Below are 23975 nucleotides of genomic sequence, written 5' to 3' on the forward strand. Positions count from 1 at the left end.
GTGGGGTTGGCCGGTTAGGGAGCAGGATAGATAACCTAGGGTTACACTTAATTGTGCTGGACCAAAATATTTTGGGATGGGGCTAGAGTTTGGTGCACAGTGTCATGGGTATACTGCGGGCACCCGTGGGCGGCTGTCATACCCGTACTCGACTCGCAACTTCACGGGTACCTAACCCGTCGTGCCTATAGGCGAAATCATAGACCTATGCTCATGCCCTTCGGGCACAATACCCGTGGGTACCCACACTCGTGGGTAAGATTGTCTTTCCTAATGGATACTGAGCAGTCGCCGGCAAATATGTTCCTCCTACACAACGAGCATCGGGCGGCATATAGACGATTCAAACAAATGGAAGTGATGAGAGTAGGGAGGCTGAGCGCAAATGCATGCAAGAAGAGCAGCGCAGGCTAAGATAGGAGGAGATCTGCTAGAACAAGGATGCACGTGGGGTGGAGAGAGAGGAAACATGAGAGTGCACATCGGGCACATGAAGGACCAGATGCTGTGAGGAAAGGAAAGTATCCCAGTGCACTCAGTAGAGTGGTTGTTGTAATCGGTTTGTTTACATTTCATAAGGCATGTTAGGTTTAGAGATGGTATATTACTAGGTTAGTATGAAAATATACCGTATATGTCATCGTGTCTATTGGTTGCATGAATAAAATTATGATCTTCAGCTCTGCTTGTTTGATGATTGCACGTCAAGCTGTCCTGTGTATGTTTAAATACTCTATGTCTGGACTGAATGTTGTTTGAAAATTATTTTCTCCTCAAAAAATAAAAATATTTTTTAAAACTATTAAAAATTAAAAGGTCAATGTCGGCCTATGGGTTGTCAATAAGCCTATTATCGGTATTTCGCCAGCTGACAGATAATCTTGTCAGCAAAGGACCTACAAATAGGACTTGTCGGGGTAGGTACTATTTTGGCTATTATTTTTGCAAATTTTTATTGAAATAATATTATTTAAAAAATAATCTTCGGCCGACATGACTTGTCAGTATAGGGTACTATTTTGGTTTTTTTTGGCTATTATTTTTGTAATTTATTATAAAAAATATGTTCAATATGGATCTTTTTTGTTGTATTTATTAAAAAAAATCTCGAGCTTCAAGTGGATTTCAAAACAAATTCACAGTTTGGGAAAAAAATGCATTCAAAAATCGGAATTCAAAGACACAAATTCCTTCCCACGCCACCGTGTGCAGCCACTTGTGCCGCTTGCATTACAGCCATCAATTGTGGCCGAGCACGAATCTCCAACAATGACGGACCTGAAGACTCGGGCCGGTTGACCGATATATAGCAATTAGCAAGCGCTCGGTTACACTATATTATTATTATTATTATTATTATTATTATTATTATTATTATTATTATTATTATAGTGTTTGCCTTCTCCAAAAGAAAGAATTTAGATAGGCCTTGAGATCTGGGCTGGGCTTTAGGCCCAAGCAGTCGGTGATTGTGAGCGCCGGTGTAATGTATGAGCGACCTACTCCATCGTATGTTTTTGTTTCGGACCACTTTAAAAGTTCATGAAAATCACAAGGATTTTAAACTCTTTATAGATTTAGGCCGAATTTACAACTTGTAATAATTAAGCATGGGATAATTTATCAAATATAACTCAAATTTAAATTTTGTGCGCTCAACTCTTGCCTCTATACATTTCACACCTTAACCTTTCATCTCTCTTCTTCTTCTGACTTCAAGAGCATATATCATTGTGTGGGTAGTATACAAATGGAATTGGGACCTCACCTTTTCCTTTTCAGTAGTAGCTTTAGCATCCTCTTTGCTCTTGCCAACGATCCGGGAAAAAGAGAACGTGTTGACTATCATCGGCTTCCGCCTGGCCTGGGATTGGAGAATTTCAATTTTAGTGTGCCTTTCTTTCTTCCTTTTGTAGTGGGCTGAATGGCCTAGGTAATGAAGGCAGCCATGATTTGGGCCGAGGTTTGAAAGTCTGATTCGTATTTCTTGCCTCCATCTATCTATGCCATTGATAGACAAACTAATTAGAGATCTAGCAAACAGAAATGTGAGAATTGGTGCGTGAAAAAGGAACAATCTGACCGCCAAAAAAGAGAGAGGAAACAGTATAGTTTGGCTCTGGAGATTCCAAAGCTCATTTGCATGTATATATCTTGCCTAGGGTAACGGCCGCATGTGTCCCATGCACCGTACGCCTTCATGTCCCATGATGCAACGTTATCTCTAGCTAATCCTAACAATCTTAGATCATGTAATCCTTATCTTGTACCCAACCAATTCTTGTGTACTTTATATAGAGAGAGCAATGCAACGCCATCACATCTGGCTTATTCTCCGATAATTTTTCATGGTATAGGAGGATTTTCGTTCCTGAACCGAACTTGTGGCAGGCACGCCTAGTGCGTAGCAGGATAAAAGAGGATGGCTGGACAATAGTAAAAGTGAGATGAGTGATTGATAAATTTGTGTGAATTTGGTTTGATGATTTTTTGATTGCTTGATCATATATATATATATATATATAGGAAAACTAGTATGTACTCCTGGGTGTATATACTCTCACCTCTCATATACCACTTTTACACGTGTGTTATACTTCTTTATCACTTTAAATATACTTCATTAGTAATTATAAGATACTACAATACAAATCCCACGAATTTTTTTATGAAATTCCATGATTTTTATCTTAATTTGCGTATATACTTCTTTTATGTATAAAAAAGAGTATATAGTAAAAATAAAAGGCTAACATTGAATTTTATTTCATACAACTCATATTGGAGTATCTTAGAATTAGTATTAGAGTATACTAAAAATGATAAAAGAGTATAAAGTGTTTGTTTAGGTGGTATATTGCATATAGGAGTACATACTCCTAGGAGTATAGAATAGGTGTCCTATATATATATATATATATATATATATATATATATATATATATATATATATATATATATATATATATATTGTAATGATAATCATGACTAACCAAAATTAAAAAAAAAATAGAGTTGGAAGTTTTGTCTCTGTCCCGTAAAATTTACACATGCCAAAAGGTTCGATGCAAAAAAGGAGTATGTACGCCAGATGGTCTGGCGATGATACATTAAGCACACCAAATTGTTTCAGGAGGTGGAGCTCAGAAGATCAGTGCACCGGATGGTTCAAAGATGTACCATTGTGAATGTTACACTAATTCTTGTAGAGAGGAAGCTTTCAAAGGAAATCAAGCTTTAAATATCGGATGATCTGACGATGGAAGTATTGAACGTCGGATGCTTCATCGGAGTAATTATTGCAGAGAGGTTACAAGATTACTAATCTGGATGAGTTGCATATGCCGGATGATACGATGATTGGGATTGTGCACGTTAGAGAATATGACAGAGCATTTAGTATAGAGAGGTTGCCGATGTTGCTGGTTTGATGGTTTGTACACACTGGATGGTCCGGTGCTCAGAAGGTGTGCACGCCAGACTATCCGGTGTTCACGATTTCTCTGATATGTGATTTAACTGAGGATTTTTATTATAGACTAATCTATAATAGAATTAAAGATATGTAGTTGCTTGTCTAATGTTGTGCATATGATGGATGCAACTTGGCGTCTGACGGTGGGATCATCGAGACCAAGTGAGGTGCTTGGTGAGGTCATACGAAGTCAAGGGTGGTCCAAGCTGTGTACATAGAAGTCAAGCAAAGCTTGGAAGGAATGCTGAAGATGACGTGTTAACAAAGCCAAGTGAAAGGGATGCCAGTGCAAGTAACAAGACGGTCCGAGGGATCGGGAGCAGGAGAGGCTTGTCGGCGATCAAGATCGTAAGACGAAGTATATGTATTGACATCAGGATGCTTGTTTGTGGTCAAACCAAGCAGCAGTGAGTCACGATTTGAGAAGGGTACGAGACAGTTTCGTGAAAAAGAAAATAGATCAAAATGCTCTTAATGGTAGGTAGGGGTGTACTACAAGATAAAGATACTTTGAAAGAGAAGCTAGGAAACTTAGGGATAAAAAAACCTAGGGTTGTAAATAGAGGCTTAAGGCTATGTGAAAGGTTGAACCAGCCACTTGAGCCTCTTGAGCTATCCATATGAGAGTCTTGTGCTAAGGTTTTAGAGGAGAGGAAGATACATGCTTAGCCTATGTATTAGGTGAGTTTTATGAGAAAAAATCTTTTTAATCTGTTTAAAATAGGGCTGACATTTAGAAGTAATAAAGTTTATTTTTCTTCTCATGCTTATATTTATCTCATTCTAGTTTTTCTCTATTGGTTTCCTTGCAAGTTTGCAAGTTTTTCGGTTTTCGGTTATGATTTTTATTTTTGTATTTATACTGAAAATTTTCATCTTGTTAGAGTCATTCTTCTCGTTGCTAGAGACATAAAATTCACATATAAATATACACAATTATGTATTGAATTCTCTTGCCTCTAAACTATCAACTTGGAGAGTTTCTTCCTCCAGTGTCTATCTTGTTGGATCAAAGTGTTTCTTCGCTCAAGTTGCAATCTTTTGTGGCTATAACTTGTGGAATTGGTTTCAATAGAACCTAGAGTTTATATACAACTATGAGAGCCATGATTTTATTTGTGTTCTTGATTGCAACTTGTTTCTTTCCAGATTTTGCTTCCGCTTGAGTTCTGATGTGCGTTAGGTGACACAAAGGAGAAAACCATCTGATTTGAAAGAATTTGATAAGACGTCTATTCACCCTTCTCTAATCGCTATTCTAAACCCTATACCCAAACAAACAAAACCTAAATCCTAGCTGATACAAGCCGAGCCTCTCTACTTCAATCTCCAACCCTCTAGTGTTTTAGTTTCATACTTTTTCCCTTTCCTGCTTTCTCTTTATGTTTACTGTAGATTTAAGATTCAGTTGTTTTAGTCTACTACTCCCTTCGGTAAAAAAGAACACAATATTTTAATTTTTACGATCTTTGATGTGCAACTTTAACTATTATTTTTTATTAAAATATAATTATAATAGTTAATAAAAATTAATATTATGAAATTATTTTTTTATAAACCTACACGTGTGATTTTTATATTTACAAATAAAATGTTTTAAAAACTATTAACGATCAAAGATTTAAAAGTTTTATTAGATTTTCATCAAAACAATAAATATTTATAGTCGAGAGGATGGGCAGTCGGCGCGTTGCTTGTCGTAAAGTAGACTAGTAGTAGGTGGCGGTGGCAGTGACAGTGAGTGCGGAGGCAGCGGGGAGCTCAGCTGGCCCCGCCACTCAAGTGAGCCCACATGGATCTACGCATACGCATGCATGCATGCATCCCTAGCTAGTTCATTCCTTTTGGCTTTTGCCACGATCGCTGCTATCTATCTATCTATCTATATAAGCACAGGCATCGTCCACGCATTCTCTACGCTGCTTCATCTCGATCGCATTATATAGCATAGACACGCATATATGGCTTGCAGCGCATTAAGAAGAAGAAGCAGCAGCTTAATAATGCAGCTACTTCCAAAGACAAATAGTGCTAGTGCTACTACTACTGCCTGCGCAGCAGCTCTCGTGGCCATTGTGCTACAGCTGCAGCTGGCCGTGGTCTGTCCCGCCGCCGCCGGCGACACGCACCACCTGCACTTGTACATGCACGACGGCTACACGGGCCCCAGCCCCACCGCCGTGCTGATCGTGAACGGCACCGTCCCGGTGATGACGGGCGTGCGGTTCGGCGACACGGTGGTGATGGACGACGTGCTGACGGAGGGCCCGAGCCGCGCGTCGAGGGTGGTGGGGCGCGCGCAGGGGATGTACGTGACGGCGTCCCTGCTGCGGGGCGCCCCGGCGATGCTGCTGTCGGCGAACCTGGTGCTCACCGACTACGGGGCCTACAGCGGCAGCACGGTGGCCGTGATGGGCCGGAACGACATCATGCAGCCCGTGCGCGAGCTGGCGGTGGTCGGCGGCACGGGGCGGTTCCGCATGGCCACCGGCTACGTGCTCTGGAAGACGGCCACCTGGCGCGGCAAGAACGCTGTCCTCGAGCTCGACGTCTTCCTGCGCGCCTGATCGATCGACTGATCACCGGCCGCATCGATCTATCCTATCGACATGACATCATGCGCGCCCGAATAAATAAAAGCTCCGTTAGTTTTCGTTTTCAGCTCGTTATTTGTTAACTGAAGCATGGATATGATGGATGTCATGCATGCCATGATTGAAATCAAACACTTGTAATACGTACGCCTTTTCTGTTGAGAATTATATGTGTATGTGTGATGTGTTTTCTTCATACTCCTAATTGAAGACAAATTACTATATAAGCATGAATATACTCCTATATATGTTGTGCACTAGCTAGCTAGCTAGGGATCGGATCATCGGAACAACCAAAGAATTAATGCGTTCACGCATATATGGCCGGATTGGAGGAGTGGACGATCGACGGCGTCCTGGCTTGAACAGCATGCATGCTACGTACGTACGTCGTCCATCAGCACCGTACCGTACACACCGGCCTCCTGCCGCTGACCACGCACGTACGTACGTCCATCGCCCTTCGTCCCGGTAACGACCGCAGAAGAGGTGCACGCAGATGCAGGTGAGCGACGTCCAAAGCCATTGCTGTTGAACACAAGCAGAGATGCATATGCATGCCGTGACGATCGACAAGTAGCGAGAGCTTCATATGTAACGTCGTGACAACACTGAACTGTGCATGCATGGTAAGTAATGATCTGACGCGTGCATGCTTGTCCATATATGGATGGTATCATGAACGTCCTGCATGCTTGTCCATATATGGATGGTATCATGAACGTCCTGCCTGCAGCCAATTGTTAATCTAGTAGTGTCGTATCATATCAGATGCTTTCTTCCTTTTGAGAAAGAGTGCTTCAATTCCTTTTTGGCTGCACAACACAACTGACAAGCATGATGATAAAGTGATCGCCGGTGGATAGATGAGCGAGCTATATCAATATCATCATACCCTCACTGCCTTTTTCCTAATCAACTATATCGATCGGAGTCAGCAATCAGCTAGCAGCGCAGATAACATGCAATAATGCATTCAGCTCCATCACTAAAGCTGTGAAGATACTCTATTTCGTAGCTAGCTGGAAAACGGTCCTGGCACAGAAAGAGAAGAGCCAAAGATCTCTATATATTATTTTAGGGTGCATTCGTCGACAGAGACCGGCACTGCAACGCTGGAGATCTGTTCGTCTTATGGTAAATCATTCATGACAAGTTGACTCAAATACAAGGTTATACGCAAGTGCTGAATGTGATCACCCATTAATTCCAAAGCTTCGTTCATGGGATGCAATGCAACCTGACAAATCTGTTTCTATTGCTTGTTGGACTTCCAGCTTTCGTGTCAAGACAAGTACCATATTTAGAGTCTCTGAGGATAACATTTTTAGATTGTATTTCTACCGAATATATGGAGGATTTATTCTTAATCTGAGGATGATTTTTATAGAAACATGATAAACTGTTTGAAATTTCGACAAAGATTATAAAACCTACCATATAGGTTTAAATACATGTTATGGCAGATATCCATCTTTAGATATACCGTGTTTTTAGCACATCTTTAATTATTTAGTTATCAAATCCAGACATCAACCAACTGCACCAACAAGGGTAATGTGACTGACGGGTGCTGCAAGGGTGGCACCATGGGCATCTCCTCCAAGGGCAACAGCGGTGGCAACTGTTGCGGCGCTAGCTCGTGGCAACCGGACCGCTGCATCGCCTCAGTGGAGCCCTATCCATCTAAAATCCTTGGACAGGCTCCATCCAGATGCCACCAACACGCCGGCCGGTCTCGGGCCTCGTCCTTCGGCTCCGACGCGCACACATCGGCGATGCCCTCGCAGCAAAAGCTCTCCTTCACCGATCTACTGTACCTTCTCGGTGCGGATGATGCCGGAGGGTGAGTCCGGCGGCGCGCCGACCCCGAGCGCTTCCACGGCAGCCCTGAGCTGGCCCGCGGCGTCCTGCGGCGCTGACGCAGCCGGCAGTGCCCTCGCCTCGCGCGCGCGGTCGCCGGCTCCCAGCGCGCAGCCGTTCATCGACAGCGAGCACGATAGCCGTGCCCATCTCCCCACCTGTATGTGCTAGGATCTCGGGACTCCGGCCGCCACGCACGCATGGTCGGAGCAGGGTCGATGCTATCAGCGCCGAAACTGGTACGCCGCAGGTGATGATGGCTGGGGAGCGGCCGGCACGGAGGCGGCGAGCTGCGTGCAGACCTCAGCAAAGGCGATGAGGGTGGCGGCGTGGTGGTGCGATGCATTGAGCTCCAGTGAGGATGGTTGTGCTCCTGGAACCCGGCGAGGACCAGTGGTCACTGGAGATCAGCGTCGGTGGCCTCGTGAGCGCCCTCCTCAATAAACCGTAAAAAAAGTCTTGCAACCGGAATAAACATATAAAAAATCAAATATTTACACATCATACAAAAAATACTGAAAAATGTGGTGATCCCACCTAAACAAACACATAAAAAAAAATAAAACATTTACATATCATAAAAAAACCGAAAAAGTATAACTGATAAAACCATAATACTGCCATATTCTACCGGAATATGACTGTACTAATAAGTACATTTACAAATATATCATTTTCAGCATTTTTCTTTAATTTGCTTCAAGATTGGTGTATGAAATGTACTGATGGTTCAGATAACCTATGTGTGCATACCACATTCTGAAAATTTCCCTTCTTTGCAGCAGCCACCTAACAACGATTGGTACGTAGAGTATGATTGATTACCTACATAGGTTTTGCCCGTATAGACTATATATGCAGGCTGAGTAAAGTCATATTTTTTGAAAAGAAGAGTGTTTGGTTGATTATATATGTCTAGATAGGCTGATCTGATTTTTTATTTGGTTAACCAAATATGAGGTCGTGTGAGTGAATGCAAGAATTGAGAATATGATTGGTTAATCACATGAAAATGATTTTGTGATACTAACAAGTGAGCCCATCTACATAAGCGGATGCAAAAATCTGTATCCGTTGTGTTAGGTTGCGGGTGTACATTTACATCTGTCGAACTAGATTGAAACAATGCATGTATGCAACAAAATATGTATCTCCCTGAAATTATGGAGGTGATTGGTTACCCGCATCTAGAGATCCTGCCTCGACGGATACGTATAATTTCATAGAAAAATGTATTTTGTTGTCTACATACACTATTATATCCTAGCTCGATGTATGTAAATGTACACTCGCAGTCTGGTCTAGCGGATGCAAACTCCTACATCCGCTTATGCAAACGGACTCACTTGTCAGTGTCACAAACTCACCTTCATACGAGCAACCAATCAGAATCTCAGCTCTTATATTTGCACATACAACCTCAGATTTAATCAACCAAATAGAAACTTAACCCAATCTTTCTAAACAGATACAACCAATTAAACACTCTCCTTTTCAACACTCTAATCATTACTGCTGCCTTGCATTCCCTCTCTCCCTCCTCTCGTCGCGTCATTACTGTTGGTGATTGGCTTTCTTTACCCGTCACTGGCCACACATCTTTATCTCTCCTTTTTCCAATTGCCCTGTTTATCTTCGCAATGTTCTAGTTGCTAAAAATCTTGTCTTTGTCAATTCGCCACTGATAATAATTTGCACTGTCGAATTTGATAGCTTTGGCTTTTCTGTGAAGGATTCACAGACTTGGACAGAGATACTCAAGTGCAGTAGTTCCGGTGATCTCTACCAAAGCTTCGTGCATGGGATGGGATGCAATGCAACATGTAAGGGCGGGACTACTTTTGTTTACCTACCTACATTTAGACCACATGCTTCTCCCAAAACAAAACAAAACAAAACAAAAAATATTTAGCCCAAATACAATGCAAAAAAAAAAGAAACACACACACACACACACACACAAGGAGAGATGGTGTTTTTGCATATCCAGAACTGATTTCACTTTAGAAGTCGAGAAGACAAAATTGCGTAGCACAGAATACAGGAACAGAATCAATCTCTAATGCTCCTTCGACTAAACAGATTTTTTGTCTATTCGTCGTCGTCAGAAGAGGCACCCAAAGCGGCCTTAGTTTGCTCACTCGCTACAGCAGAATCCTACTCATAAAACATAGAGAAGTAGTTAGATGCAACTAGAGGCTAAGTAAATGCACAAATTATCAGTGTGTTGCACTGGTGCAAAAAAAAAAACACCTAATAGATCAGGAGGCATTACCTGAATTTTATCCCAGTCCTTCAATTTAGAACCAAGCATGTATGTGTCACGTAGAGGTGCCCACCCTGGTTCATCTTCATCCTTGCCAGTACGCTAAAAAAAAAAAAAGATCAGTTATGAAGTTGTCCAAACAATGGACTAGCGATCAACAATCCAGCTTCAATAACTACGGGTTACATAGCTGATACACCCTAACGAGGTTGTGATTGGTACAAATCCTGCTATTCAACACCTCCTGCGTCTCTTAATGCCACATGGCCTCACTGCAACAATCCCAAACTTCATCAAAGAAGGGAGTGTATACTATGTTGAGCTCCACAATACTAAAGGCTCAGACTCACGTATATCATGATGGTAGTGTGCTATGGACATTGCTTCAAGTTAGATGTCAAGTTACGATATGGAATTTTTTTCCCGGATATCAACCTAGTGTCAAATCCAGTTCGCCAAATGCCATGTGATTTTTTACTTCTGCAGTTATTCTGTTGATTAGCTTCAGAACATAACCTGTGTCAAATTCAGCCTGAAACACTGGTTGCCAAGTAAAAAATGCAGCAGTTCCCGAGGTCCACTAACTTGATTTTGAAGGTACAAGAATTTATACTAGCATCAGAAGCATTTAAAGTTTTAAACTAAAGAAAGTGATTTGAAGTAAAGAAGAGAGTATCACAATATGTCACTTCCACTGAATAAGTGAATGTTCTACAATATGCCACTCACTGTGAGGCTGGCATGTGGGTCCTAGGCCCACTTGGCAGTGAGACATCAGTGGCATATAGTGAACACATAAGGAATTGCTCAGGAAATAATTAGTAGTAACTACCTTGGAGAAACTGGAAGATGCCTGGCTCTTTTTATCTTGATGAGATGTGATCGCCAGTTCTGCGAGGAAGGTGTTTTTCCTTTCTTTTGCTAAAACTGTCAGGATTATCAGGAAACCGTTCAGAATATTTCGATGTCATTGTAGAAAGGTTGGTGTATGTGAAAATGGAATGCAAAAAATAAACATAACGAGTACAAGAAAGTTTATTATAATGTGGTACTGCACTGCAATGAAAGGCAGCAGATGCTGCTGTTGTTTGCACCTCTTAAGTTGTATGTTCTCAGGCAAAATGTCAAACAAGCCTGCATATGCTTATATTCATAGAATATACAGAGGTCAAATTCAGAGCTGCCTCTCCCACTTTCTATTTAGTGGTCCATCAAATGTTGTTTTTATAAGTCTAGCTAACAGAGTCCTGCACTGCTCAAGTACAACACGAGCATGAACCAACCCAATATGAGATTTGAAGTTCCAGATAAGACCTAATTAGACAAGGGTTTACTCAAAATGTGGGCCATCTCAGCCAATTTTAGCCTCACTTTAATAACTCAAAATCTTGAAAGATATGCCCGTGAGTCAAGTACACAGATCAAACATCAAAGTATCAGTTAATTGTTTTCAACATTGTTCAAAGAATTGGCGATCGGTAGCTGCTCGGCCGGCCGGGGAGTAGAGATTAATCGGTTAATTAGGGATTAACTGAATTAATCGGTCGACCATTAATCGGTTAATCGGGGATTAACTGAATTAATTGATCGACCATTAATCGGTTGGTTTAAAGTACTTGAGGGGCTTACATACAAAAATATTGCACTGCATCTACTTTTTTTTTCACATTCATGATTGATACACATAAATCCACAAGCAAATGCATCATATGATTAAAAAGAAAAAATAATTAGATGTATTAGGATGCCATAGCCCATCCAGCCCATTCTATTGCCCTATACCTAACCCCCTTCCCCCTGAGGCCCGAGTCCAGCCGCCGCCCTCTCCTCCCCTTCACCCCAACCGCCACCCCCACCCCATCCCCGCCGCCTCCTCCCCCTCACCCCCGCCTTCCCCTCACCCCATCCCACCTGCCGCCTCCTCCCCCTCCCCCCCCCCCGGGCAGCGGTCGTCGCCTCCTCCTCTACCCCCTCCGGTCGATTATATAGCCGATTACAGAGTAATCTACTTGTTGCCCTGCCAATCACCGATTACTCGGCCGGTTAATCGGCTGATCGGACAATTTTTTCATCAATAGTTTTCACGTGTGACTAATCTAGTGATCGCATCACTATGACTTGACATGCTGATGCTCATCTGTTTGGTACGATATCTAACCAGAAACTAGAGAACAAAATTGCAGAAGCAATCCAGGCCCCATGATTTTACTAGTTCTACAGAATTTACTAGTAACTAAATTCACCCTCTTAGCAAGTGCTTGACAAGCACTTCGCATATCGGACATTAAGCTGCTTTGATTAAAAAAACACAAAAATATTAATTAAGATATCCATAACATTAACTACAGGACATTTCTTACAGTAAAAAGTGTGTACGGGCTTACTACTACTCCCTCCGTTTCACAATATTTGTCCATGGCCCCAGGAGTATTTGTCTTAAATTGTTTGTCCATTACGGTAACCAAGGATGTTTTATGTTCCATTTTACTGCTATACCCTTGAATGCATGCATGCATGCATTTACTCTAACGCTGGTGAGTTACTTGCTCTCATCGTTGCATTGATTAGGGGTAGCATGGTCATCTCATTGCATTTTTTCACTCGATTTCAGTATTTCTTGGTTTGTACGCAATGGTGGGCGTGGACAAACATTGCGAAACAGAGGTAGTATGTCTTTAGAAGCTTTCTTATATCAACGAGCTACAAACATGCTGGAAAGAGGCTCTGGTGCCATTTAGAACTATACCATAATCTGTCCACAAAGCTTCTAACAAGTACAGTTAGTCATCCACTACTTCTAAATAAAGATATATCACAATAATTTTCTAAATGGCCTAGCCAAATTTGAGTTTTAGCAGATGTAGAATACAACAATGAACAAAATAATTCAAAGCAGAATTTAAAAATAGTAAGAGGAAGAGCGGTTACAACATACTAGCGTGAGAATGTGAAAAACAAAATACCTTTGGCATCTTTACTCCTTGATGGGTTCAAATCTTTCCGAGTTTTCTGTGCCTTGCTCACCTGGAAAGAAAAACAATTTCAATACTCCCTCTGATTGCAAATGTAAGTCGTTTTAGCCTCATCAACTATTCTCTAAATATAAGTCATTCTCGAACTTCTATGCACTTTTTTCTCTTTTGTTCCCTTCTTACCCTTGTTTAATAAATGCTACCACTCTCACAAATTAATACATTATCTTTTCCAATGCAGAATAAATAAAAGGCAACAAGATCATTTGATCTACTTTCTTAATCTCTGTGCACAAGTCTAAAACGACCTATATTTGCAATCGGAGGTAGTAACATTCAATTCAACAATGCAAAAATATTCAAAAGCATACGAAATATTTTTTCACTATCATTTAGTAGGTAAGTGAAGGCGTTTTTGCACATTGGACCAAGAAAGTCTATGTGTTGAATAAACATGGACAACCGAATTAAGTACACGTGCAAGATGTTGTGCTTCAGAAAGAAAAAAGAGTTATCACCAAAAGCTTTCTTCTGTGTCCTAAGACCTAGAAAATAACCTAATACGATTATCAAATAATCGATGAACCCCTAAAACAGTTAAGGAAGGAACATGCATTTTGGGATTGAGATAAGAGTAGTGTGCTTACCGCATTGAACAGCCTGACAACTAAATAGCCAGCAGCCGGATAATTCATGAAAAAGATATCGGAGGGAAAGCATCCAATTAGTGAAAGCATTGATTTTGGTGAACTTGATGGTCAGATATATGCAAAATGGCATGGTATTAGAAACAGAACATTACCCCCTTGGGTTGCAACCTTGATGAGCTCCTTGTCTTTGCTGTCCAAGTGGTCTTTGGGTATGACATGGCCCTTCTCCGCTGCCTACAGTTTTTTCCACACACAGAGCTAAATAGCTAATGGCTTAAAAGTAAAAAAAAAACATTTTAAGGAGGGAGCGCCTAATGAGCAAGTGAGGTGAGAACCGTACCGCACGCTTCTCCTTCCGAGCCTCCCCCTTGGGCTTGTGCTCCTCCACCTCTTCGGCCAACTTGGCGGCAACCAAATTCTTGTGCGCTGACAGAATTGGACCCTAATAAGAAGGCAGAGAGGGAAACGTGTTAGCCTCTCTGCATTCTTCTTCTTCCGTTTCTTGGTGTGCATCAAGAAAGAAATGCAAAAAAATGTTGAAAGAATGTAGGGAGGCAACCAACCAGCGGGTCGTCGGGGAGCTTCTTGGCCATGATCTTGAGGAAGGCGACCCCGAAAGCTCTGCAGCCTTGCTCGAACCTTGTCACGCCGCCGGATTCGTCTCCGGAGCTCGAGGCATCCCCCTCCTCCTCCTCGTCCTCTGAGAGGGCCTCTTTGTCGTGGTCGTCATGTCGGCGGCAGGGAATTGGTGGGTGCTCCTTCTGTTGCCGTCGTTCGTCGTCGTCGTCGTCAGAGTTGTAGTCGCGGGCACGCTTCCGGAGGAGCTTGAGGAACTTGGCGCTGGGCTTGTTGCTGCGGCGGCGGACGGGCTCATCGGAGCGCGCGAGCTTCTTCTTCTTGTTCTTGTTGCCCTTGCCCTTAGGTGGCTTCTTGCGCTTGTAGGGGTTCGGGGCGGCGGCGGACGCCGGAGCCTGAGGGGCGGCGGCGGCGGCGGCGGCGGCCATGTAGAGTATAAGGTTTAGGGCTTCGTCGTGTTGTCCTCTTCTCTCCTCGTGGGGATTTTAGCATCGCCGTCGTGGTGGGCCTGGATGGGCCCTGATGGGCCTGAATGGGCTGGTTTAGTTTAGAAGTGAATCCTACGTGGATGAGAGGCCCAGCTACACCCATCGGTTGCAGCTCTGGAATATCATCAACATCCTCCCTGGACCCGACATTAGCCGCCTCTGATTCATCTTCCACTGCCTCACTTGGTCCTGCTACTGCTTCCGCAAAGTTCACCTCAATTTGATCTTTTAGGTACGCCTCAGCTAACAAAACCAGCGGCACGCCACGTTCACAACATATATCTATATACTGCCTCCAAGTTGATGTGGCTTTGATGAGAACAAGCTCACCAAAGTATCCATGACTAGCACAGCTGAGGACAGCTTTCAACTTCAGCTCATGTTGCTGCGGATCCAGTTGAAAAAACCGCATGAGCCATTTGCACACACCTACAATGGTCCTCTCATTAGTACTAAGACCCTTCGTGATATGACGAAATCCAAACAGATCTACACCGTTAGGACCGTACCTAATTTCACTCTCACCATAATATCTCTGAAAAATTAATTTATTTGTCATCTCTGAAAACACCCGCAAACATAATCAATGTTAAGACCAATAAACTATATTTCTAATTATCGGATACAATAATTTACCGACACCGATTCATACATAACAATAGGTTTTTAATACTAGTCCTAACCAAACTAACCTATAAATATCACTCTATACAATCTATATTTACTACCTATTGTACCGTGTGCAAATTAGACGTTACCATTTTCTAAATGCTACATCCTAGATTCACAAATTATCATATACTGCTACCTCCTGTGTCGCACATTACAACCCTAATATAGTAAAAATAATATAGTAAAAATAATATTCTATATTTCACTGCTATCGTACAATTTTCTAAGTAAATTTAACAATTTTCTAAACCCTAGGTCATATATGTCTAAAACCTATGTCATATACTACTACTGCACTAATTAACAACAATAAAAGAAAAAAAAAGATTTACCCAAAAATAATATTCAAATCCGCGGCTCAAATGCAGCAGGGCTTCGCCGGACTCTCTTCCTCCCCTCTCCTCTCCTCTCTTCTCCTCCCTCTTCTCAACTTTTTTTTTCTGAATAAAATGAGATTTTGAGCTAATTTTAGTCCCTTTTATAGAAGAGGCCGGGATGGGGGGAGCCGAGCGGCGCGGGTGGGAGGCCCTTTAACGCCCTCTGAGAGGGCGGTAAGGACCCCTACCCGCCCTCTGAGGGGTCTGTTAGGCCTCCCGCCCTCTCGGAGGGCGGTTAGGTGGCCTAATCACCCTCTCAGAGGACTGTAGGCGTCTAGTTTTACAATTTGTCCTAAAAAAATCTATTTATTTAAATTTTTAATAAAAAATATAAAAATAAAAAAGCTCTAGAAGTGAATCCTACATGGATGAGAGGCCCAGTCCAGCCCAACCCAGCCTAGCACATGAGAAGAGAGGAGGAAGCCCAGCAGCAGAGGGGAGGGGGAGGAGGAGAGGGTGGCGGCAGGGGAACTGGTGCAGGCGCCACCGGGTACGGCACGCAGCAGCACGTGATCAGGCGTGGGTGTGGCGGACCGGCGCCGGCGCCGCCGGGCCAAGGTTGTGGGGCCCGCAATCCAGTGGGATACTGGAAACTAGCTGGCTACCTCTTTGTTTATTATCGGGCAGGTAGATATCTGAAACTAGAGCATATCCGATGTTGGTGAGCATAACAGGGAATCACACCAATTACCACAGCTTGCTGGTCACATTTTGGCTTATCGAAGATGAAACACAATCCACCCTGGTCCTGCTCACTGGTGGAATGCGAGGAACACCTCCATTCCATGGATGGCCCCAGAGTTGCTGGCAATGAAAGTATCCGAAAAGGTACTGTTCCGAGTCTTCTTGATGACTTACAACTCTGCAAGTGTCAAGGTATTTACATAGTGCTGAAAAATCATGGTTTCTGTATGTATGCCCTTCAATTTCACATGAACATGGTCTCGCACAGCTGAAGAAATTTTGTGATTTGCTTTGTGACAGTGATAGTGAGCGCCGGTACTACGAGCTACTACCAATATCATACTCCACAGCTAGCTCAGCTTCTCCTAATCATCCGGCTCAAGACTAGTGCCTACGCATGACACCGCTGCTCACCTGCCGTCATGCTGGTAACCAGATATATAGCTGCAGCTTGCCTTTTAAATATTAATTGCTAAAATAGTAGCAGCAACTGGACTGGGAGCTACGTTGCAGCAGCGATGGGCTCCATTTGAAGGCAACATATCCAACTGGGCAATGGACGGCCTTATAGTATAGACTCCAAACTGATTTCGGCAATTCTGGATCATACAAATCAAGGCTGACAGAGATGAGAGCTAATATCATGCTTACATCTGACAATGACAACCAAGGTATTAAGAAGGGCCGCCCCTTGCCCCAGGTCATGTGACAACTGAGGTTCGAATCCTCTTGAATAGTATACATGATAGGTATATATATTAAGTAGAGGTCACAGCTCGTATAATTCTGTATAACTGTGTAGCTTTTTAGATAATGTATATATGCGTAATTAGATAAAAGATCATTCAGATAACCATATAGCCCACAGATTATGCAAGTTGGTGAATATATTATGACAAAAGTGGTAAGAAACTCTTGTCAAGCTTAATATTGGACTTACAACATACACAATAATTTAAAAACCAAGCAGTTGGGAGTAAACAAGCAAAAATCAAGAAATGGTGGTGTACCTTTATTTAAACTGTTGTTTTCTGTCGTCGTCAAGTGATTGAAGGTGCTGCCGACCCAATCGATCAAATGCCTCACAGCTGAGTCAGTTAACACAACAATTTCTATCCACTCATTAATTTGTCCAAAACTATCAGACCAAGTTGACTCGGCTCAGTCGTCCATATTAGTATCTTGAACACAACGGAGGCGAACAACATGAACCAGTTGGCAATGTTCAATTCTGAGCTCTGGTAGCAACCCGTCAACTGAAACCCACAGAGGTTAGTAACATCATCTCTTCTGCGTTCTTTTCGTATTAATTTTGGGCACCCAACTCAAACTCAAAAAAGTTAGAAAGAAAAGCCATTTATGGTTCTCTTGCTTACATTTTTTAGTTTTAGCAATTGGTTCCTTGTTGCCATCTTGTGTAGTTCAGTGTACAAGGATTGTCTTTCTATCATGACCTGAGTATATACGTGCTAGATTGAAGGTCTTGGACCTACAGATTCAAAGGTTCAACAAGTTTGCCATCAAGAGCCCTTCACGTCAGTCCTAGGACTCCAGATGGTTTCTTGGTGACAAGTGGTCAAAGAGAAGCACTGAAGTATCTACTTCAGTCAGACTGATGAGGGATTTTCACTTGAAAGCAAACATGACGAACCCTTAATGTTCAGACCATCACAAAAGTATGAGAACACCGGCACCAGTAACCAGTCACATGGACTGGAGGGAACAAGCTAACATTTGTGAACAGAAACCACAAAAGCAGCTGCCAACATATCCTCCATTCAGTGACACCAGCAGCCAAGGATCTTGCAAGCGATTCCTCCAAAACCCTTATGAAGTTGAACCAATGAAGATCAAGTTTATCTGCAACTTTGGCGGTACATTCTTACCAAGGCCAAGTGACGGAGAGCTCCGATATGTCGGTGGTGAGAGGCATCTGGTTCAGATTAACCGGGACATGTCATGGTATGAGCTGACCTGCAAGACAACAAAGTTAATAAGGCAGGCTCACACAATCAAGTACCATCTCCCAGGGGAGCAACTAAACATGCTCATTTCTATCACCTCTGATGACGACCTTCGGCATATGATTGATGAGTGCATTGTGCTAGATGGAAACAAAGAAAGGCTGACCATGTACCTCTTCTCTGCTAATGACGATGAGCACAATGTGCACTTCCTTGTAGAACGCTCATCCGATGCAGAAAAGGAAGCACAGTTCATTGCTCTCGTCAATGGATTCGACAGACCAAGAGAGGCATTAAGAATGCAAAGCCTTGGCAGCACCTCAACCAATGACCTAGATCAGGTGGTGTTTGGTATCAAAGAGAAAAGACTGCTGGCAGACAGGGCAGAGGAAACTTCACTGTACATTAAAGGTAAACCCTCACAAAGTATCGTTGTAGAATCGCCAAAAACATCAAGTGGACAGCTGGAGAGACTTCCTACTCCACGTTTCCTAACACGGATGGCCAAAAAAGATTACAAGGCGCAAAACAGTGAAGGGAACCTGATCACCTCTGGTAGAAAGATGACTGGTGTTCACTTTGGTTCATTTGTGCCATCTAAATTCATGTATAAAGCTAAGAGGGAGCCAGGTAGTGGCAAGACTGTCTCAAGGCATCAGCTAGAACTGCAGCGAACTGCTACCAACATGATTGAGAAGGGCCATCAAGCTACAAGAGCTCAGGAAAAAGGATCATCAAGAAAAGAGCTGCTGATACCACTAGATAACAGTAGTGTGAATATATCATCATCGGATTCAAACAACAATAGCCTAATGGCACATACAAGTCGGTCCGCGAATGAAATGCCTGCATCTTTATCAAAGGGTTCCCAGAAAACAGTGAATCAACAAACAAGCTCTGACAATAGCAAGATGAAACCAGAAAGGCATAGCACCCAGGAAGAACGTATGTCTCATTCAGCAGAAGAACCATTATGGAAGAATAAGAACTTCCAATTGCAAAATAAGGTGGAGATGCCAGAACATAGTCATGAGTCTGCTACACAAATGCAAGGCCATGATGATATGTACATGAGTTTAAACCTGCATACTATGGAGAAGTCAGTTGCAACCAACAGCACGGCAAAGCCTGCCGTTCCTATTACGTGTGGTAACACTTCAAAGAAAGATCATCCTTCTAAGCCTACCATCACTAGCGCTGAAACAGCACTTTCTAGCTCTTTTACATCTTCCGACAAGACAACTGAGCTGAAACCAAATATTCTAGTGCGTGCTTCAAGCGAGAGACAAGGGCGGCCCAGCAGTCTAAGACCAGATAAACAATCATCAAAAATGATCAAATCTCGGTCAGTTGGTGCTGATAGCATTAATCCTCAGATCAGAAGTCCATCACAAGAGTCTAAAGATGACACTGCACCATTGATATCGGAGCTTGAGGTACATCTGCGCATCTCATTTCATATGCTAATTTGAGGAAAGAAAGAAAATTCACTGCATAACTTCTGAATAATCTTTTTTCTGGCAGGAACATGAAACCAAGAGCAGTGAACAAGGTCTTCCGAAAAATGAAGTGTTGGGCAGAGGTCTTACAAGTAATGTCCAGGTTTGTAGTCAACTTTTGAAATCTGTAACTTAGCTACTTCTGAAGGTCAAACTGCACTGATAGGAAAAATATCTGAAAGGATAAAAAGAAATAATTAAAAAATAATAATTGATTCGTAATACAAGACTTGAATGAGCATGTCCAAAAGAGCGAATTTATCAGCAAATATCCACAGACATTCCTACCTTTTCCATTAAATAGAAAAATATACAGTACTTATTCCTATAATTGATGGCAGATAATTAGCAACGACGACCTTGAAGATCTCCGTGAGATGGGCTCCGGTGCATTCGGAACAGTTTTCCATGGAAAATGGAAGGGAACAGATGTTGCCATTAAACGGATAAAGAACAGCTGCTTTATGCTCCCATCACCTCAAGCAGAAAAACTGGTAAGCCTATATAAATTCACCAGCATTTTTTGAAGTTACAGGCTTAGAGCCCAGGAGTTCCTTGTCCATGGTCACCTCAGATGAGACCAGTTTCAATAATTGATCAGTTTAGGAGGTAGATTCTATGGCTTTGTACTCCTAGTAATGAAACACCCTCATGATTCTGCATTTGTATCATGTTACCATTAAGTGTAGCCATGTTCTGATATTTCATATTTGAGATTATCTGAACTGAGAAATAATATCAGAGATCACCAATTTCACCAAACTCTCCTCTAAACAAGCTAAAATGCACATTATAGGGCCCAAACCAGACAGCTCCAAGCCAAGCAGTCAGCTGCTATGTTTGGCTGCAAAAGTGAGCTAGTGTGGGATGAGGGCAACAACTGCAATGGCCACATAGTATCATCTTGATACTGGTTTCAGAATCAGAGATTCTATATAGAAATTGTTCTCAACTAAATCCTAATAGAAAGAAGGCATGAAACATTGCTTTGTCCATCGTAACTCATAAGAAATACAACATGTGTAAACATGCAGATTACAGAATTTTGGAGAGAAGCAGCCATCATCGCGAAACTTCACCACCCAAATATTCTGGCATTTTACGGAGTTGTAAATAATGGACCTGGGGGAACATTAGCTACTGTAACAGAATTCATGGTCAATGGATCTCTCAAGAAAGTCCTCCTTCGCAAAGACAAATATCTTGATTGGCGCAAACGGATAATGCTGGCAATGGATGCAGCCATTGGAATGGAATACTTGCACTCCAAGGACATTGTCCACTTTGATTTAAAATGTGATAACTTGCTAGTGAATGTTAAGGATCCATGTCGCCCCATTTGCAAGGTAAGTTACTATTCAGTAGCATAAAATTTGTTTCATTTCAAGTTCTAAATGCAAGTAGTGGACAAGATGACATGAAAGCTGAATTTTTGCATACAACTTGTGTTAGTGGGCATAACAGAGAATCAATTACTACAGGTTGGTGATTTTGGTTTATCGAAGATGAAACACGCCACCCTGGTTTCTGGTGGGATGAGAGGAACACTTCCATGGATGGCCCCAGAGTTGCTGACAATGAGTGGCACTAAAGTATCCGAAAAGGTATTTTTCTGAGTCTTCTTGATGACTGCAAGTGTGAAGGTATTACATAGTGTTGAACAATCATGTTTTATATATGCCTATATCTGCCCAAAGAGTTCCCTATATCTGCCCAAAAAAGCCTATCAAAATTTCTAATGTCGAAATTCTCAATTAGCTTCCGTTACAAACCAATCATAAACTGTACCCGCGTGAAAAAAAAAGGAAAAAATAAATAAAGAAGAGGAACTATGCCTATTGTGTCTTTGTAGATTTGGGAACGCGAAGATGCTATGGGAAAACAACTTGGCAGCATATTGTCAGAAAGGAAAATTGATATCATAGAGTTTAACACAAAAGGACTTGATATAACAGGTCAATTTAACAAACAACTTGTTGATTGATATGTAGGCTCTTTCTGACAACAAAGATGGACGTTACATTGCAGAAATGAGATATTGATGTACATGGTATTTACTCAACAGTTATCACAACGTTATTTTAACCAAATTAAACCATGATGGCAAAGATATTTTATTTGCTCACTGGCAATTATCTATAAATATTAACGACCATGTGATTTAGACAAAAAAATACAACGTACTCACAAGCAACTTATGAAAACTAAAGTGATGCATTAAAGCATAACGGGCTAACGGCAAGTAATTCGTCAAAAAATAATTTTATCATCACAAAAAGAAATAGTTATGGTGCCTAACTTAGACGTTTTTTGTTCTAATTTCTAGCTTAAAATACGTCTTTTTTGTGTTGACACAGATTGATGTTTATTCTTTTGGAATTGTAATGTGGGAAATTCTCACGGGTGAGGATCCATACGATGGCATGCACTATGGAGGAGTCATAGGTATGCTTATAGTTTTATTTCCAAGTTTGATTCCCAAGTTTGTCGGAGTTATTGTGTACAATTTCCAGGGAATTTTGTCTGGGTTGTTAGTCGTGGCAAAGATATTTGTGTAATAGTGATTGCTGATGGTGGTATGCAGGGGGTATTTTGAGTAACACACTGAGGCCACCAGTGCCAGCTTCATGTAACCCAGAATGGAGGAAACTGATGGAGCAATGCTGGTCAACTGAACCTGAGAGACGACCTTCCTTCACTGAAGCCGCATCCCGGCTTGGTGCCATCCTAGAAGCAAGCCAGAGTGAATTGACGAGTTAACCTGCATGAACAACACTCTCTATTTGTGTATCTGTCCCGTTAGAGGATGATGCAGTCATGTATGAATAAATTTGTTCTAAAATTGGTACCAAGTCTCAGTATGAAAAATGTAAAGTTCAGTCTCCCCATGTATTGAACTCGCATGCTACTGTGTTGTTACTGAAACTGTGGAATTCAAACATTGGAAATTGGGAAAATGTAGCTGCGTTTCTTTTCTTTTCTTTTTTTGGAGGAAGGAGCTGCATTTCTAGTGATGTTTGAGTGATTGAGGGAGGCGTAGGCCGGCCAGCCTTGTTGGGCTCAAACCACACCTGACCGGGGAAATCTCAGGCTGCATCATGTCCGGCTTACTAACTAGGCTAGGCCCGTTGGAAAGGAAGGGACGGCGGCATTGGCTGGCCTGGTTTTGCTTGATCTGGCCCAAGACGCTTGTTTTAGCCCAAATCTGTTGGCCCGAGAGGAACCTTGCTGGAATCTGATTCGGTAGATATTTATAATTTTATAGAGGTATATGTTTGGTTATCTGTACATATTGTTTTATTCTTGCTCAGTAGATGTAAATACATATTGTAATCTGGTTTGAGATGGAAGCTCAATTTCGTAATCTGGTCCGACGGATGTAGACTCCCGCATCTACTCATACAAGCGAATCTACTTGTCAATGTCACAAAATCATTTTTATACGAGCAATCAATCACATGCTTAATTCTTATATCCGCTCATGAGGTCTCAGATTCAGTCAACCAATCAGAAACTTAACTCAGTCTGTTCAGACAAATTCAAACAACCAAACACTCTTCTTTTTAACAAATATGATTTCGCTTAGCCTGCTTCCCCTTAGCTTACATATATGTTTCATACGGGATAAACACATGCGAACAACCAATCACATCCTTAGCTGTCAATGAACCGAGCTCGAGCGAGCCTGACATAGCATGTCAAGCACAAGCTTAGATAGAAACTCGAACTAAGTTTGAGCGAGCTCGAGTTGCCGATTTAATCTAGAGATAAGTTCGGGCTCGGCCCAATTGAAGCTGATTTTGTTCAAGCTTGACTCGAATAGACTCGTTAACAGTAAAAATAAACAAACGTATAAATTATTAAATTATTGAATAGTATAAAAGGTTCGCTAGCT

At 42.0% G+C, this 23975-nt stretch overlaps 3 protein-coding genes across 6 annotated transcripts; 2 read left to right on the forward strand and 1 right to left on the reverse strand.

The window, feature by feature from the left end:
• Positions 1-5408: 5408 nt before the first annotated feature.
• On the forward strand, positions 5409-6181 carry LOC133891424 (dirigent protein 1-like). Its single transcript, XM_062332139.1, has one exon. It carries the CDS (start codon positions 5437-5439, stop codon positions 6040-6042), a length of 606 nt encoding a protein of 201 aa, XP_062188123.1. The 5' UTR covers positions 5409-5436; the 3' UTR covers positions 6043-6181.
• A 3104-nt stretch (positions 6182-9285) lies between these two features.
• Positions 9286-14867, reverse strand: LOC133891423 (uncharacterized). Its single transcript, XM_062332138.1, has 8 exons — positions 14384-14867; positions 14161-14262; positions 13973-14054; positions 13818-13837; positions 13162-13222; positions 11031-11125; positions 10208-10300; positions 9286-10089 (listed from the first exon to the last, which is right to left on the reverse strand). The coding sequence occupies exons 1-8, from the start codon at positions 14822-14824 to the stop codon at positions 10024-10026; spliced, it is 960 nt and encodes a 319-aa protein (XP_062188122.1). The 5' UTR covers positions 14825-14867; the 3' UTR covers positions 9286-10023.
• A 1621-nt stretch (positions 14868-16488) lies between these two features.
• LOC133890751 (serine/threonine-protein kinase EDR1-like) lies at positions 16489-23063 on the forward strand. 4 transcript variants are annotated; one of them, XM_062331272.1, is made up of 10 exons: positions 16489-16809; positions 16918-17334; positions 17663-17888; positions 18091-20017; positions 20106-20183; positions 20422-20574; positions 21115-21426; positions 21562-21684; positions 22438-22525; positions 22665-23063. In XM_062331272.1, the coding sequence occupies exons 4-10, from the start codon at positions 18296-18298 to the stop codon at positions 22838-22840; spliced, it is 2652 nt and encodes an 883-aa protein (XP_062187256.1). In that variant the 5' UTR covers positions 16489-16809; positions 16918-17334; positions 17663-17888; positions 18091-18295; the 3' UTR covers positions 22841-23063. The 4 variants fall into 4 exon arrangements, with proteins under 4 accessions (XP_062187256.1, XP_062187259.1, XP_062187257.1 ...); XM_062331275.1 differs by having other exon boundaries at positions 17763-17888; XM_062331273.1 differs by having other exon boundaries at positions 16489-16761.
• Positions 23064-23975: the final 912 nt, after the last annotated feature.

This window comes from Phragmites australis, chromosome 14 (assembly GCF_958298935.1).
Source record: "Phragmites australis chromosome 14, lpPhrAust1.1, whole genome shotgun sequence".
Lineage (NCBI taxonomy): Eukaryota > Viridiplantae > Streptophyta > Magnoliopsida > Poales > Poaceae > Phragmites > Phragmites australis.